This window comes from Trichechus manatus, unplaced genomic scaffold (assembly GCF_000243295.1).
Source record: "Trichechus manatus latirostris isolate Lorelei unplaced genomic scaffold, TriManLat1.0 scaffold00002, whole genome shotgun sequence".
NCBI classification, from domain to species: Eukaryota; Metazoa; Chordata; class Mammalia; order Sirenia; family Trichechidae; genus Trichechus; species Trichechus manatus.
In genome coordinates, this window is record NW_004443938.1 from 12,098,106 (window position 1) to 12,116,417 (window position 18,312).

General features: G+C 43.8%; 1 protein-coding gene across 1 annotated transcript in view; it reads right to left on the minus strand.

Annotated features, from left to right (window-relative positions):
• Window positions 1-18,312, minus strand: part of SYTL3 (synaptotagmin like 3) — a 101,913-nt gene that overhangs the window by 50,973 nt on the left and 32,628 nt on the right. Inside the window, exon 4 of the mRNA XM_023728290.1 lies at window positions 18,105-18,169. Within this exon, the coding sequence (XP_023584058.1) occupies window positions 18,105-18,169 (65 nt within the window). The remainder of the gene's footprint in view (window positions 1-18,104; window positions 18,170-18,312) is intronic.

The window sequence follows — 18,312 nt, forward strand, 5'->3', positions numbered from 1 at the left end:
AGAGAGAGAGAGAGAGAGAGAGAGAGAGAGACAGAGAGACAGAGAGAGAGAGAGCGGAGAGAGAGAGAGAGAATGAGGGAGAGAGAGGAAGAGAGAGGGAGAGAGAGCCCTGACCCCATTCACCCAGCCTCATCCCGAGGGAGAGAGAGCCCTGACCCCATTCACCCAGCCTCATCCCAGGGTAAAACACAGGAGCTCTGACCACCGTGTGGGGTGGGTGTTTCACAGGCTCACCATGCAGCTGCCCCCTCCTCACTGCCTTGTCCTTATTCGGCCCTCCTCATCTTGCCCCATGCAGTCAAGATACTTTGATAATTACTGGTGATTGGTATGCGAAAGTTGGAAAAAAAGAAGGACCAGTAGTTGGGAAATACGGCCTTGGTGATAGAAATGATACTGGAGATCGTATGATAGCATTTTGCAAGACCAATGACTTATTCATTGCAAATACCTTTTTTAAACAACATAAACAGTGACCATACATGTAGACCTCACTGGATGGAATACACAGGGATCAGATTGACTACATCTGTGGAAAGAGACAATGGAAAAGCTCAATAGCATCAGTCAGAACAAGGCCAGGGGCCGACTGCAGAACAAACCATCAAATGTTCATATGCAAGTTCAGGTTGAAGTTGAAGAAAATTAAAACAAGTCCATGAGAGCAAAGTAAAACCCTGAGTATATCCCATCTGAATTTGGAGATCATCTCAAGAACACATTGACACATTGAACACTAATGACCGAAGACCAGACGAGTTGTGGGATGACATCAAGGACATTATAATGAAAAAATCAAGGTCATTAAAAAGACAGGAAAGAAAGAAAAGACCAAAATCAATGTCAGAAGAGACTCTGAAACCTGAATGTAGAGTACAGTGAGAGGAAGAAATGATGAAGTAAAAGAGCTGAACAGAAGATTTCAAAGGGTGGCTAGAAAAGACAAAGTAAAGTATTATAATGACATGTGCAAAGACCTAGAGATATAACACCAAACGGGAAGAACACGCTCAGTATTTCTCAAGCTGAAAGAAGGGAAGAAAAAATTCAAGCCTCGAGTTGCAATATTGAAGAATTCTATGGGGAAAATATTGAATAACACAGGAAGCATCAAAAGAAGATGGAAGGAATACACAGAGGCACTGTACCAAAAAGAATTGGTTAACATTCAACCATTTCAGGAGGTAGCATATTATCAAGAACCAATGGTACTGAAGGGAGAAGCCCAAGCTGCACTGAAGGCACTGGTGAAAAACAAGGCTCCAGGAATTGACGGAATACCAGTTGAAATGTTTCCACAAATGGGTGCAGCGCTGGAGATGCTCACTCATCTATGCCAAGAAATTTAGAAGACAGCTACTTGGCCAACTGACTGGAAGACATCCATATTTGTGCCCATTCCAGAGAAAGGTGATACAACAGAATGCAGAAATTATCCAACAATATCATTAATATCACATGCAAATAAGATTTTGCTGAAGATAATTCAAAAATGGTTGCAGCAGTACATCTACAGGGAACTGCCAGAAATTCAAGCCAGATTCAGAAGACAATGTGGAACAAGGGATATCATTGCGATGTCAGATGGATCTTGGCTGAAAGCAGAGAATACCAGAAACTATGCAAAGGAATTCAACTGTGTGGATCATAACAAATTATGGATAACATTGCAAAGAATGGGAATTCCAGAACATTTAATCGTGCTCATGTGGAACCTGTACATAGACCAAGAGGTAGTCGGTCCAACAGAACAAGGGGATACTGCATGGTTTAAAATCAGGAAAGATGTGCATCGGGGTTGTATTCTTTCACCATACTTATTCAGTTTGTATGCTGAGCAAATAATCCAGGAAGCTGGACTATATGAAGAAGAATGAGGCATGAAGGTTGGGGGAAGACTCATTAACAACCTGCAACATGCAGATAACACAACATTGCTTGCTGAAAGCCAAGAGGACTCGAAGCAGTTACTGATGAAGATCAAAGACTACAGTCTTCAGTATGGATTACACCTCAACATGAAGAAAACAAAAATCCTCACAACTGGACCAATAAGCAACATTATGATAGACAGAGAAAAGACTGAAGTTGTCAAGGATTTCATTTTATTTGGATCCACAATCAACGCCCATGAAAACAGCAGTCAAGAAATTTAACGATGTACAATTGGTCCCAACCACCTGGGATAAAGGAGAATGAAGAACAACAAAGACACAAGGAAAATATTAGCCCAAGAGACAAAGGGGCCACATAAACCAGAGACTTCATCAGCCTGAGACCAGAAGAACTAGATGGTGCCCGGCTACCACCAATGACCGCCCCGACAGGGAACACAAGAGAGAGTCCCTGATGGAGCAGGAGAAAGGTGGGGTGCAGAACTCAAATTGTAGTAAAAAGACCACACTTAATGGTCTGACTGAGAATGGTGGAACCCCAGAAAGCATGGCCCCCGGATTCTCTATCAGCCCTGAACTAAACAATTTCCGAGGCCAACTCTTCAGACAAAGATTGGACTGGACTGTGGGACATAAAATGATACTCGTGAAGAGTGTACTTCTTATCTCAAGTAGATACAGGAGACTAAACGGGCAGCTTCTGTCTGGAGGTGAGATGAGAAGGCAGAGGGTTAGGAGCTGGTTGAATGGAAACGGGGAATCAGGGGTGGAAGAAAGACTGTGCTGTCGCAGAATGGGGTCAGCAATGAGGGTCATAACAACGTATGTATAAATTATAAGAGACTAACTTGAAATGTTAACTTTCACTTAAACTACAACAATAAACAAAAAAAAAGAAATTTGATGATGTATTGCATTGGGCAAATCTGCTGCAAAAGAGCTCTTTGAAGTGTTGAAAAACAAAGATGTCACTTTGAGGACTAAGGTGTGCCTGACCCAAGCCATGGTGTTTTCAATTTCCTCACATGCATTCTAAAGCTGGAAATGAATAAGAAAGACCAAAGAGGAATTGATGCCTTTGAATTACGGTATTGGCGAAGAATACTGGCTATACCACGGACTGCCAGAAGTATGAGCAAGTCTGTCTTGGAAGAAGTACAGCCAGAGTGCTCTTTAGAAGTGAGGATGGTGAGACTTCGTTTCACAAACTTAGGACATGTTATTAGGAGGTGTCAGTCCCTGGAGAAGGACTTCATGTCTGGTAAAGTACAGGGTCAGCAAGAGAGAGGAAGAGACTCGATGACATGGATTGACACAGTGGCTGCAGCAATGAGCTCAAACATAGCAACAGTTGTGAGGATGGCATAGGAGCTGAGTGTTTCCTTCTGTTGTACATAGGGTCTCTGTGAGTTGGAACTGACTTGATGGCACCAAACAGCAACTTCTTGCCCCTGGATCATTGCAAAATCTTCCCTGGAGGCCCAGGCACCGAAGTCATTATCCCTCCGCACTCCACCCCCTAGTCTGATGCTATCAGTCTACCCCCAGAGCCCTTGATGACTCTATTGCTCTGCCCTGAAGTCCAGCCCCAGGTGGCTCCCAGGGCTCTATCTGCCTGGGCTGTCCCTCCTGCCCTCCCACTCCTCTGACCGCCTGACTTGCCCTGCGTGTTGTGTAGTCTGCCCCCTCTTTATCTGTCGTCCTAATTCCCCTGGCATTTCTGCCTCACGCCCCTATCTCAGACCCTTATTATAAACCTCCGCCTAATCGCTATCTCACATTCCCAAATACTCCTGAGGAGGAAACCTGCACTCCCTCAGCTCCAACCCTCCTGGCCTCCTCCCTCTGTCCACCTTGCCCTAGTGTGAGCCCCACAAATAGCTCTCTGCTGCCCTCTGCTGGCTATCAGAACCCTGGCAATAGGCCTATTAAACCAAACGCATTGCCTTCCAGTCGATTTCAACTCCCGGCGACCCCACGTGTTAAACAGGAGAACTGCTCCATAGGGTTTTCTTGGCTGTAATCTTTACAGCTGCACTCGTCTGTTTCTTCTACTGTGGGGGCTTGCGTGTTGCTGTGATGCTGGAAGCTATGCCACTGGTATCTCAAATACCAGCAGGGTCACCTATGGTAGACAGATTTCAGCGGAGCTTCCAGACTAAGAGAGACTAGGAAGAAGGACCCGGCAATCTACTTTTAAAAAAAAGATGGGCCAGTGGAAACCTTATGAATAGCAGCGGAACATGGTCTGATTCAGTGCAGGAAGCTAAGCCTCTCTGGTTGGAAGGCACTCAAAATACGACTGGGGAAAAGCTGCCTCCTCAAAGTAGAGTCGATCTTAATGACAGGGATAGAGTAAGGTTTTTGCAGCCTTCATTTGTTGATGCAGCCATGTGGATCGTAACAAATTATGGATAACATTTCGAAGAATGGGAATTCCAGAACACTTGATGATGTTCACGCGGAACCTATACATAGACCAAGAGGCAGTCATTCAAACAGAACAAGGGGATACTGTGTGGTTTAAAATCAGGAAAGGTGTGCATCAGGGTTGTATCTTTTCACCATACTTATTCAGTCTGTATGCTGAGCAAATAATCCGGGAAGCTGGACTATGAAGAAGAACAGGGCATCAGGGTTGGAGGAAGATTCATTAACAACCTGTGATATGCAGGTGATACAAGCTTGCTTGCTGAAAGCCAAGAGGACTTGAAGCACTTACTGCTGAAGATCAAAGACTACAGCCTTCAGTATGGATTACACCTCAACATAAAGAAAACAAAAATCTTCACAACTAGACCAATAAGCAACATCATGATAAACAGAGAAAAGATTTCAGTTGTCAAGGATTTCATTTCGCCTGGACCCACAATCAACACCCATGGAAGCAGTAGTCAAGAAATCAAACGATGTATTGCATTGGGCAAATCTGCTGCAAAAGACCTCTTTAAAGTGTTGAAAAGCAAAGCTGTCACTTTGACGACTAAGGCGCGCCTGACCTGAGCCATGGTATTTTCAATCGCCTCATATGCCTGCGAAAGCTGGACAATGAATAAGGAAGACTGAAGAGGAACTGATGCCTTTGAATTATGGTGTTGGAGAAGAATATTGGATATACCATGGACCGCCCGAAGAACAAAAAAACCTGTCTTGGAAGTACAGCCACGTACTTTGGACATGTTATCAGGAGGGGCCAATCCCTGGAGAAGGACATCATACTTGGTAAAGTAGATATTGTTGTTAGGTGCCATCGAGTTGATTCTGACTCCTAGCAACCCCATGTCCAACAGAATGAAACACTGCCAGGCCCTGCACCATCCTCCCAACCATTGCTATGCTTGAGTCCATCGTTACAGCCACTATGTCAATCCGTCCAAGCAGAGGGTCAGTGAAAAACAGGAAGACCGTCAACAAGATGGACGGCACCTAACTATCTTTACAGAAGCAGATTGCCAGGGCTTTTTTTCACAGTGCTGCTGGGTGGGCTCAAATCGCCAGCCTTTCAGTTCGTAGCTGAGCACAAACTGCACCACCCAGAGACCTTAAGGGCCAGAGAGAAAATGTTTTCTGCTTTGCCAGCATACGATCTCTGTCACAGCTTCTCAAATCAGCCCTTGTAAGAGCAGCCGTTAAAAACAACAGTTGCCTTTGAGTTGACTACAACAAACGGTGACCTCGTTTGTGTCAGAGGAGAACTATGGGTTTTCAGTGGCTGGGTTTTCAGATGTAGATCGCCAGGCCTTTCTTCTGAGGAACCTCTGTGTGTACTCGAACCTCCAGCCTTTCATTTAGCAGCCGGGCGTGTTAACTGTTTGCACCACCCAGGGGCTCCAAAAATGAAAACTGAGGCTCAGAGATAGTGTGTAATGGGCCCCAAGCCACAGAGTATACAAAGGAGCAAGCTGGGCTTTGTACCCCACTGTGCCCACAATGCCAGCCACCCAGTCGGGACGCCCACCCCTGAAAGTGGCAGGGGCGGGCGAGCCCAGTGCAAAGAGCACAGTGGTTCTACGTGATGGGAGACAGCGGGTGGGGGCCTGCTCTTCTGTCTACTTTCGCTTATATTCAAAATTCTTCACAATAAAAAGTTAGGGGAAAACCAACCACATATTAAGCAGGGATTGGATCCCTGAAAGCTCTGGAAGAGTCCTTAACTTTATAAGTGCTTCGTGTGTGTCTTGCGTATCTTGTCTCACTGGAAACAAAAACAAAGTATCTGCCAAAATCAGGCGTGTGCCCTTGTGTCTTGAAAGTGAGGATCCTGAGGGAGCCTGGGCGGGGCAGCGAGTGTGCAAAGAGGAAAGGACATTGCGCCCCCTGGAGCCCAAGTGTGGGAAGGCAAAGACACCTCAGTCCTGGCTCAGTCCCCCCATCCCCGTCCCCTCCCTCCTAGACTCCCTGCCCCATCTCTCCCTTTGCTTGAAATCTATTGCCATCTGCAGAAAAATTGTCACATTCAATACACAAATCTAGGATGTTTACGATGTGAACAGTACCGTCTTGGATGTGGTTCCCTTGTGCAGTACCCAATCTGCACAACTATAGGGACAGTCCTGGGGGCTGGCCCACAATGGAGCTTGAGTGTCCTCCAAGTCTAGAGAACTGTGACCATGGAAATTAAACCAAGGGCAGGGAGCAGGCAGTAGATGATTATAATGTATTTTAGGGCATTTTTCTTTAATAGGGAAAATAAGATGCCTAGAACAATAAAGTTCTAAGGCAATCTTTGGCTCACATATAAAAAAAATGGGAACTCTCTAAAAAATTGACCTAAAAATCCCTCGGTGGTCAATATTCTTGATATCCTATCACAAAGCAAGAATTTTGGAGCTGGAGTCTGCGGCTACTTTGAAGTACATTTTAGCTCTGAGCGGAGTTTTGAGTTTAGGTAGCGCTAAGGCCAACCACCACCCCAGGAAGGGCACGGCTATGGGTCAGCACCCAGTGTCTTCCAGGAGAACAAGCATTCATAATAAGAGACCTATAATCCTGTTGGCGCAAAGTGTCTCTCACCCAGTGTCCTTCTGCCACTAGGCATTACTCTTCTGCTTAACTGCAGGAGAGGAAAAATCATTTTTCCGTTTAATCAAGCTATCTATTAACCAAGTAGCAGAAACTCCGGATGGCGTCCATGGGCTTGATGACAACCCAGACCTGGGTAGCCGCTCTGCCACTGAAATATACATAAAGGTAGATGACTTCTCGTCCAGGTTTGCTGAGTGCCTGGGGACAGTAGGCTATAAATTACTGTCCATCTTCCTTTGGGTGCTCTCTAAAAATGCATATAGGTTCTTAAAGCAAAATAGTCTCTTATTTTCTCTTTTAAACAAAGTTTTCAGGTAAAGAGGCAGTTTACTGGCCAATTGTCTTAATACCAGCTAACCAGCTGCTGGCGAGCTGATTCTGACTCACGGCAACCCCACGTGTGTCAGAGTAGAACTGTGCTCATAGGGTTTTCAGTGCATGATTTTTTGGAAGTAGATCACCAGGCCTTTCTTCCAAGGCACCTCTGACTGGGTTCAAATCGACAACCTTTCGGTTCGCGGCTGATGGTGTCAATCGGTTGCAACAGCCAGGGATTCCATTGTTGTAATACTCCCTGCAAACTATCCTAATCAGGAATTTGGTCTAATATATGAACAATAAGTTCTTAATTCAGAAATCCCATTCAGGGCAATTACTTCCCCTTGGTTTTCTGTTCTCTTCATTTAAGTAGGAAGGATAAGGTCGGTCACCACGACATTGTTGCATTTTATCAGCTGAGCACCTAGAGAAGGCAGCAAGCTTTTTCTGTAAAGGATCGGGGACAAAATACTAGGCTCTGATGGCTATCCAGTCTCTGCTGCAACTGGTCTACCATCGTAGAGTGACTACAACCATAGACAAACAAGCAGCATGGCTGTGCTCCAATAAAACTTTATTTACAAAAGCAGGTGGTGGTCCACATTTGGCCTGTGGGCTGTAGTTTGCCAGTCCCTGGTAGAGCAGAGGGTATTAAGCAAAATGAAATGTTGACCAGAGTAATAACTAGTCCACTTAACCGTGGCTCCCCCTCCATTCTAGAAGCAATGGGTTAAAGCTCAAAAGAAGCAAGTGGGTAGTGAGGTGGTCATGACAACTCAGGGCCGAGGTTGTAAGTTGCCTATGGTGGCATCATCACCAGTGGGTGGTGGACCAGGCACAGAGGGTGCTGGAGAGGAGGAGAAGAGGAAACGGTCCTGGAAGGAGTCTTGGGGTTCAGAAAGGGAAATTCCACTTTCCTTCTTAGGTATTTGAGATACAAGAACTCTGAGTTGACTTGGTGTATTCAAAGTGCATTGGACAATCTACTCAATTCCATTTTTGAGTTGCTACTCTGTACAACCACCACCCACCCGTCAGTGTGCCGTACCGTGGTGGCTTGCCTGTTGCTGGGATGCTGGAAGCTATGCCATTGGTATTTCAAATATCAGCAGGTTCACCTAAGGTGGATAGGTTTCAGCAGAGCTTCCAGACTAAGACAGACTAGGAAGAAAGGCCTGGAGATCTGTTTCTGAAAATCAGCCAGTGAGAACTGCATAGAACACAGCAGAACATTGTCCGGTATAGTGCCGGAGGATGAGCCCCCTAGGCTGGAAGGCACTCAGAATACACAGTGACCACAACAATGGACTCAAACGTTTCCTTCTGTTGTACGTACGGTCAGTACCGTAAGTCGGAGCCAGCTCAATAGTAACAACTATGAACAAAGCCAAAGGCACCGTGAAATAATAAAAATAAAATTGAGAACATGCCTCAGAAAGATTCTTACCTAGAAAAATGGGGTGAAAACAAAAGGCTTGAAGGTTGAGGTGTCCCTTCACTCCATGAATCGTAAAGGCTGCCTGACGATCTCTGCTCTGGCCAGCTTAAATCACCAGAGCCCTGGTGGCGCAACGGTTCAGTGCTCGGCTGCTAACCAAAAGGTTGGCGGTTGGAGCCCACCAGCCACTCCGCAGAAGAAAAGACCTGGTGATCTGTTTCTGTAGAGAAGACAGCCTAGGAAGCCCTGTGGGCCAGTTCTGCGCCGTCATTAAGGGTCTTTGGGAGTTGGAATTGACGCCACAGCACACAACAACAACAAATAGCTCTCAGCCACGTGAGAAGCATCCCCTCAGCTAGGAAATCACTTCCAGGCCACACACTTCCTTTCGTGTTTGGGGTTTGTCTTTCCTCTTAAGGAGAATAGTGAGAAGAAAAAATATGAGACAAAAGCACATACAAATGTTCTATCTGGGAAAACATGTAATTTCATAAGACACCCTCTCATGACAGTTCGACCAATACCGTGATGTCTTTTGTCCTCGGGGAGCTACCATACACGCATACACCAGGTGCTCTCCTATCTGTAACTTACAGACGGGCGCTCACAGAATCATCCTTGTAGAACCCATCTGTTGAATTGCGCTGGAGGGGATGAGGGTCTTCACTGAGCAAATAAGTAGACAGAAGATAGGGCAGGGCAGTGTGACAGCGTCATCTAAATAGTCACTGGCCCCTATTTCCTTCAGTTCGTGAGCCCCCAGTGTCTCAAGCCCACACAGCCAGTCCACTGCTGTGAGGACAAACCACCATGATCAGACCTACCGGGGCCCAGCTGCCCGCGAGAAGGATAAAATCTGAAAGCCACTTGAAGAACTGAATCACATTTACTGTGGCAAGTTGTTTTATCTCATCATTATTGATCATCCGAGTTAGTTATGTAAAGGATCACTAAGGCAATTATCAGAGGTTCAGAGTCCCTCGTGGCACAAATGATTAAATGCACTCAGTTGCTAACTGAAAGGCTGGAGTTTTGAGTCCACCCAGAGGCACCTCCGAAGAAAGGCCTGGCGCTCTACTTCCGAAAAGTCAGCCATTGAAAACCCCATGGAGCATGGTTCTACTCTGACACACGTGGGGTCGCCATGAGTCGGAAACAACTCTACGGCAACTGGTTTGGTTTCAGTTGGTATATTAAGGTTCAGCATTCCTAAATTATTTCACTTCCCCAATTATTAACAACGTGAAGATCAGAAGTAGATTGTTTCTATATTACATTTAGCTATTTTTAAACCTGAAAAATACTATTACTGAAAGCACTATTATCATCTGTCTGCTTGTAAGCTAGAAGATCAAGGAGTAAAACATCATGGCTGTGGAAAAAAAAAAAAAAAATCAAGTAAAATATGTGCCCTGACAACAAGGAGCCAGAAGAGGGCACTGTCTCCAGACGCCACTTGTTGGCTGCGGTCTAGTTCATTCCCATTCATGGTGGCCCCGTGTGTGCTTAGCGGACAAGAGAGGAGGGATCAGTTTTTCAGTTTTAGTTTCCCAGTTATTAGTTGTCTTAAAAATTTCCGTCATAATTGTTTATTGACTTTGCTACTTTACCAGTGGCTCACAAACGTTCCTAGTGCGTAAACAGAACCATCTGGGGACTTGTTAAATCTGCTCTCTTGGGCCCCACCCAGCCCGACTGAGTCAGAGTCTCTGTGAGCCCGGCCAGGAACTGGGAATTAGAAGCAGCTCACAGCTGCACCAGAGCCACATTGAAACTCTCTGCCTGAGGATGGCCAAGTGCCTGCTGACGGAGCTGACAGTGCCAGAGGGCTCTGGGGACTTTCCCAAAGAGACCCGTGGACAGCCTGATCCCGAAGTTCTGAATGTGTCGATAATTCTGATGCACCACACATGAGCCGCTGCTCCAGCATGTCAGGAATTGTCTTAACATGACAAAATGAACATCAAATTATTCAATCTTAGAGAAAGAAACTCAATCTATAATCAGAAAACATATTTTTTAAAGCAAACCAAAATGTTTAAAGTACTTTTTGCACCATCTTCCTGCAAAATAAAGAATTGGAGCTTTTTTTTTTGGTTGGAAACATAGCACAACAAATATTACCACAATTAACTTCTGCTGTGCTTCATTGGATTATAATTTATACCTTGTGTGCTTTCAAGGACATCCTGGGGGCATCTATCTAAAATAATGCAAAAAACAAAAAACAAAAAAGCAAACTCTTTGCCTTTGAGTCGATTCTGACTCATAGCAACCCTATAGGACAGAGTAGAACTGCCCCACAGGGTTTCTAAGGAGCAGCTTGTGGATTCGGACTGCTGACGTTTTGGTTAGCAGCTGAGCTCTTAACCACCGCACCACCAGAGTTCCACATATCCAGTAGGACTATTTAAATAGAGTAACTAAAAGCATATAAAAAGGCAACTGGATGACAAAGGGCAAAATGATCCCTGGAATTGGACACTGAATGTAGCTCTAGGTTTGCAGACGTCAAAAAGGAAAAGAACTCTAATTCTTCATTTTCCAGTGCTAAGCTCTGACTCCGGCTCCACTGTATGGAACATCACCTTTTATCTCCAAACAGCCCTGTCCTCACTCAGTTTGTTCATTCCATCACTCATTTATTTGTAGCTCCTACCCTTGAAGAATTAATAATCTGGTTAGGCCAGAATGTCCAAGAGTAATGGGTGCATGAGGACAGCGTTCATGTTAGTCCTGTGGGACAAAACCGCTTGGCTGTGCCACATCAGTAGCCCTGGGTGACAAACCCATGGGAACGGGTCTGGTCATGTAACATCCAAAAACCCACTGCCGTCGAGTTGAGTCTGACTCATAGCAACACTATAGGGTTTCCAAGGCTGTAAATCTTTACAGAAGCAGACTGCCACATCTTTCTCCTGTGGAGCAGCTGGTGGGTTCAATCTGCTGACCTGCTGGCTAGCAGCTGACCACTTTAACCACTGAGCTACCAGGGCTCCTTGTAACAAATGGTACTGGAGAACATGACTATTGGGAGAAAAAAATAACATTAGATCGGGCCTCCGGATGAATTGTGAAGAGGCAAATGTAAATAACACCATAACTTTTAGAAGAAAATAAATGTGGATATTTAGCTGATTTCTGGATACAGAAGGATTCTCTAAGCATAAAAGCAAAGAGAGAAATTGTACAGGAAAACGTAGATTTGACTACAAACAAAAAAACTTCTGTATGTCAAAAAACATAAAATTTAAAACCAGAAAATAAACTTGTTGTTAGGTGCCATCAAGTCAATTTTTGACTCATTTTGACCCCATGTGACAGAGTAGAACTGCCCCATAGGGTTTTCTAGGATGTAATCTTACAGGAAGGAGTCCTGGTGGCTCAGTGGTTAAGCACTCAGCTGCTAACCGAAAGGTTGGCAGTTCAAACCCACCAGCTGCTCTGTGGGAGAAAAATATGTAACTGCTTGCATAAAGATTTACAGCCTTGGAAACCCTATGGGGGAGTTCTACTCTGTCCTATAGAGTCACTATGAGCTGGAAACAACTTGACAGCAATGGGTTTTAATGGGGATCTTTACGGGAGCAGATCACCAGGTCTTTCTCCTGGGGAACTGCTGGGTGGGTTCAAACTGTCAGCCTTTGACTTAGCAGTGGGCACTTAACCGTTGCAACTAACAGGGCTGGAAAGGGCTAATAGTTGTAAAATATAAAGAACATCTACAGAACATAAAAGAAATGGATGCTATTCAATCTCACCAATAATTAATTAAAATTAAAACAATGAGAAACCATTTTGGCCTATGAATGTGGTTTCACCAAACTGACAAAATTTGTTGTTATTGTTTTTTAATGAAAATTCCTACTGAAAATTCCTGATTCCTTTCCGGATGCAATGTTTCTAACCTTTCAGCTTGTCGTTCCTTTTCTAGAAACTATCAGAGATGTGCCAAAGATTTATCTACAAGAATGTTATCATTTTAATAATATTATAATTCCCAAAAAGTAATCGAAAAACTGGAAACTCCTTAAGTATCCAACAATAGCAGTCTAGTTAAGCAAAATGACGACACATTCAAGGGATGAAATGAGATAGAGTCATCAGAAAAAAAAGGAAAAAAATGTTCCTTATAAATGATTATATGAAGAAATACCAGTCCGTATTTTTATGCAAATAACGTGCATTATACGCTTTTTTTGCCAACCGTGCAACACCTTCGCACATTATTTCCTAGGAGCGCTATGTGCGTTATATGTGTGGGCACGTTATTTATGAAAATACCATATATAAAATTATATATACACTTTGATCTCAATTATGTAAATATACTAGTTTCATTGTTATGAAATTGCCTCTGTTTAAGTATTTTTTTTACCCAAAAATGTCATTTTCTTATGGTCCAACCTAAATCTTTTAAAAAACATGTATGTGTGTGTGTACATAGGGCCCTGGTGACATAGTGGTTAAGCGTTTGTCTGCTAACCGAAAGGTCAGCAGTTCGAATCCACCAGTCGCTCCTTGGAAACCCTATGAGGCAATTCTACGCTGTCCTGTAGGGTCACTATGAGTCGGAATCAACAGCAATGGGTTCACCTTTGGTTTTGGTATGTGTACACACATATATACACAGACACGTATACGCACAAAAGAACTGAAACGGTATATAACAAAAAGTTAACAGTAATTCTCTGGGTGAAGTTACTGTATTGTTACCGTTACTCTTTATGCTTTTGTTCATTTTCCAATTTTTTAAATGAATAGATATTACTTTCATATTCAAACAAAATCATAACTGTAATTTGAAATCATGTTGCAAGTGGTAGATGTTAACGTGGGCCAGAGAACGGCGAGAAGAGACCCCCATACTCCGGCAGGAGAGTGCAAACAAGCACAAACTTCCCAGACACATCAAAAGCCTTTCAAGGGTTCACGCATTGACCAGTCACTCTTCCGCTAAGAATCTGTCTGAAGGAAATAACCAGAGATGCCAAGATACCTGTACCAGGTGTTCATCACAGAGTTATCTGTAATATGAAAAATGGAATACAACGACATACTCACCAACGATAGTGAATAGGTTAGATAACCAGCTAATAAACTGCAGGGCACACATCTGATGTCTTCTATGCAGCCGTCAATATATTTTGGAAGAAGCTTTAATGGTATAGGAAGTTTTTATGCTAAACTGAATTTTAAAAGCAGGATAAAAACCATATATAAGATCTGATTGTAAATATGTTTTAGAAATTGATAAATCTGCATGTGCACAGACAAATGCACATGATCACCTGGAAGGATATATATTAAAACAAGTGATATATTTTCTAATTATAGAAGTTATATATCTTCATTGCAGAATATTTTGGAAATAAAATTAACAGTAGTTTTGACTATTGGCATGATTTTTTTACTTTCTTCCATATATTGTTTTGAGTTTCCCAAATATTCTGCAAAGAGGATGCATTACTTCTATAATCAGAAAATATATAGCTTATTTAAAAGAGTAAAGACAGTTCTGTCTCTTCACGGAATGAAGAATGGAATATAGGACAAGGCAGATGGAGCCCACGGAGAACAGTTAAAATTGCTGCAATGGAAGTGAGATTGAAGGGGAGAGGGGGAGTTGAAAGATTTGGGAGATAGAATTCTCAGGATTTGGTGACTGATTAGCTATGGCGTGGGGATGAGAAAGAGGGAAGGGTCAAGTACGAGTCTCAGGTTGTGGATTGGGAGATGGAAAGAGAGCTGTTGCCTTTTTCCCAAGCTATGGAATACAAATGTGGTAACCAGCCTTCGAGATAGCTGCCAATGATTCCTGCCTTATGGTATTCACATCTTTGTGTAGACCCCTCCAACCCTGAATAGGGCTGACCTGTGTAACCAATACGATACAGCAGAAATAACAGAGTGTGCCTTCTGAAACTAAGTCATAAAAGATACTGCGGGCTCTGTCTTTCTTTGTCAGACCACTTAGAAGCTCCATGTTGTAAGGACACTCAAGCAGCATTATGGAGAGTCCACATGGCTAGGAACTGCCTCCTCCTGCCAATAACCAGCAGATCCTCCAGCCCAATCAAGCCTTCAGTTGAAGATAGAAACCATATAAAATAATTAGGTGAATTCTTTGAAGCCACTAAGTTTTAGGGCTTAACTAACGCATAGAAAGAGGTATAGATGTGAGCTATCATGTCCCCCTTTATAGTTTAAACCACCATTCTTTTCTAGCTTCCACTTAGTATGTAGAAAGCTGGAAAGACCCTGTTCCCATCATTACAACAACAAAAACACTAGATAATATGCAAAATCACAATTTTTCTTGAACACATCAAACAACTGAGGTTGCGGCTGGTTCCCTGTTGTTGTTGTTTCAAGGCTGTGGCCTTTCGGAAGCAGATGGCCAGGCTTTACTTCTGAGGTGCTCTCTGGGTGAGTTTGAACACCAACCTTTCGGTTAGCAGTCCAGTGCTTAACCATGTGCAGCACCCAGAGACCACCAATATGGGTGCTATAGAGAGACCGGAAGACAGGAGGAGGGAGAAGGGGTTCGCTCCTTCCCACTTGCCTGCTATTCCTCTCAGCTTCAACTCAGCAGTGGCCCTGGGGGTTGCGTTTGCTTCCTGCAGTTACTATCTCTGGGTTCCCTCGGTGTTCCCTTTCTGCCTTCCAGTCCTCCTATAAAGATTACAGCCTAGGACAGCCTATGGGGCAGTTCTACTCTGTCACATGGGGTCACCATCAGTTGGAATCAACTCAATCGCACCTAACAACAACCAACTCCCTAAAGAAATTCTTTTTGTTAAAAACATCATGCAGTTTCTGTCATATGAAATGGAAGTGCTTAGCTCGTACAGCACACAAATTCAGTTCATCAGTTATTGTATCAGGTTCTCTTTTAGATAGACTTCCTGCCTATACGTAAAACCTTTGTCTCATCACGATCACACTCCACCCCACCCTGCGGTCGGTTCACCTGTGCTCACGGTACATTTCTTGATATCTCCACACCTTGCAAACCCAGCTCTACCAAACTGAAACACTTCACTATTTGGGAGGAACTGTAGAGAAGGAAGGAACAGATTTTTTGTTTTGCTGTTGCTATTGCTTTTTGTTTTGTTTTGTTTTGTTTTATACTTTGAGAAGAAAAAGAACAAAAAAGAATGATTCATGCTTAGGCTGATATTCATTACTCTAGAACCTTCTCCTAGAAAGTTACTGGACAAGAAGAGACCCCTCCTGAGGTCAGTCTCAGCTCTTTCCAAGTTCCCTTTTTCTCTGAAGTAAGTCGCCGGGATAACCGACTCTCTCCTGCTTGCTTGGAAGAGCAAGAGGTGCTGAAAAGATAGCAAGATGGTAAAACACACACACATACACACACACACACACACACACACACTCACGTGCGTGCGCGCATGTTCTGGCCTGAAACTCCGTTTACCTAACTGAAACATTGATAATAAAATGTCCAATGATGTATAAAACATTCCAGTGAAGCAGATATCCTCACTGACTTGGTGACTCCCTATAGTCTTGTTGTTAATGAACTCTGAACTGAAGTGAAAAAAAGTAGAATCTATGTACCACCTGAAGAAGGCCCTGCCCTCTCACACACAAAAAAGTCTTTAAAAAAAAAAGCAATAAAAGTTAGAGAAAGACGGTATGTTGCTATTGCTGAATATGTACCTAGTCCCTGGGTGGTGCAAACACTTAATGCTCTTGGCTGTTACTTGAAAGGTTGGAGGTTCAAGTCCACCCAGAGTCACCTCAAAAGAAAGGCCTGGCCATCTACTTACAAAAATTCAGCCATTGAAAACCCTATGGAGCACTATTCTACTCTGACACACATGGGGTTGCCATGATTCGGAGTTGACTCAACAGCAGCTGGATTATCAACACTCGAGTGGATGAATTCCTTTACTTACCAACAATTCTCGGTAAAGGCTAACTGGCTTGTTTCTACCTCAAATTGCCACTGTTCACAGAATACCTGTGTTTTGAGCCACCTCGCCCCCTCTAAGTCAGCCTGTGGTCCAGGTTCCCTTGCGTGTGGCCCCCGCTATCACACGTCACAGAGGAGGTTTGTGCCACCGTGTGACCCTACAGACTACTTGGCTCATGCAGCAGGCTGGCGCCACATGATCTTAATGCAGCACATGTCTGTCCATCTTCAGCTGTCTGGGCTTTTATGTTCTATGTCTTTACTGCTCACACCCTCTGACGCAGCACTTTTGTAACCAGGCACCATTTGTTCTCCCCAGCGCTTTGCGTTCTAGCCACCCACTACACTGATACATCATACTTTGCAAACACTTACAAAAAATTTATGGCGTACAGACCCAATACATAATCCTCTCACACAATCCCAGCATGTGCTCATCCAAACTCATCCGCACCTGCCACAGTCTAACAATATTCACGGCCACTGTCTTCAGTTACTCATTCAATTGTTATTTTGAACAAGTTGCAGGAGCAGAGTGTTGGGCTTTGTGCTATGCAGAGCAGAGCAAGCTTTTAAAAGCACATTTCCTGCTTAGAGAGAGAGAAGTGCACAAATCATCATATAAGTTGCTTTGCCACAATTCTGGAAGAGATGAAGGATCATTATGAGTTGGACTCGATGGCAATGGGTTTGGTTTTGTCTGATGGACAACCCAGAAGAGAAAAAAACAGAATCTATGTACCACCCAAGGAAGACCCCAGCCCTGCCACCCCTGCCACAAAATCCTTTTAAAAATCAAAACGAAACAAGAAAACATAGAGAAAGACCCTATGCTGCCAGTGCCGGGCCTAGATCATGTATTCTAAAGCCTCCCCCAGAGTTTCAAAGCAGGGAGAAATCTCTCGCAGAAGCAGGAAGTCAAGGAAACTTCCCGGAGCATAAGAATGGGCAGATTTCGACAGGTTGGGGGTGTTTGCAGGAGCCTGGCCAGCAAAGCCAATGAATGCAGGAGTCAGGGTGCAGGGGCAGGGGAGATGGGACAAAGCGGGCAGGAGGACTGAGGAAGGGCCGACCTACTGAGTCCTGTAAAGTTTCTAGATCTACAAGTCTTAACTCCGAGTGTTTGAAAACTGGGAATACATCCTTTTACTTCAGTAAAATGTTAAAAGCATTCAGTAAGTTGCAAAAAGAACAAACACTGTGTGATCTCATTTACATGAAATGGGCAAATATATAAAAACCAAAGATTATCATTGGTCACCAGGGGTGGGAGGGCAGGGGAAAGGGGGAGTCATTGCTTAGTGGGCAGTGAGGTTAGTCTAATGGTGGTGGAATAATTTGGAAAACAGATCGAGAATGGCTATATAACTTGAAGGAGGTAATCAATGTCACTGAACTGTACATGGAGAAATTGTTGAGTTGGCAAATGTTTTGTTGGTATAATTTCACCACAATAAAAAAAAAAACATTTTTAAATAAGAGCATTTACCTTCAGTTGGAAATTTCTTGGCTCTTTCCTCAAAGAACCATTGTCCACTTTTTATTTTCACGTTTCTGAAAAGCAAGCAGATGGAGGACATATGAATAGTGCTGTATTCTGCTCATAGAAGGTAAGTAAGTATTAGTCTCGGGGGGACTTCAGAGTTCAATGTTCTGGCCCACGCCCCTAATCTTCTAGATTTTTCATAGAGGTTAAG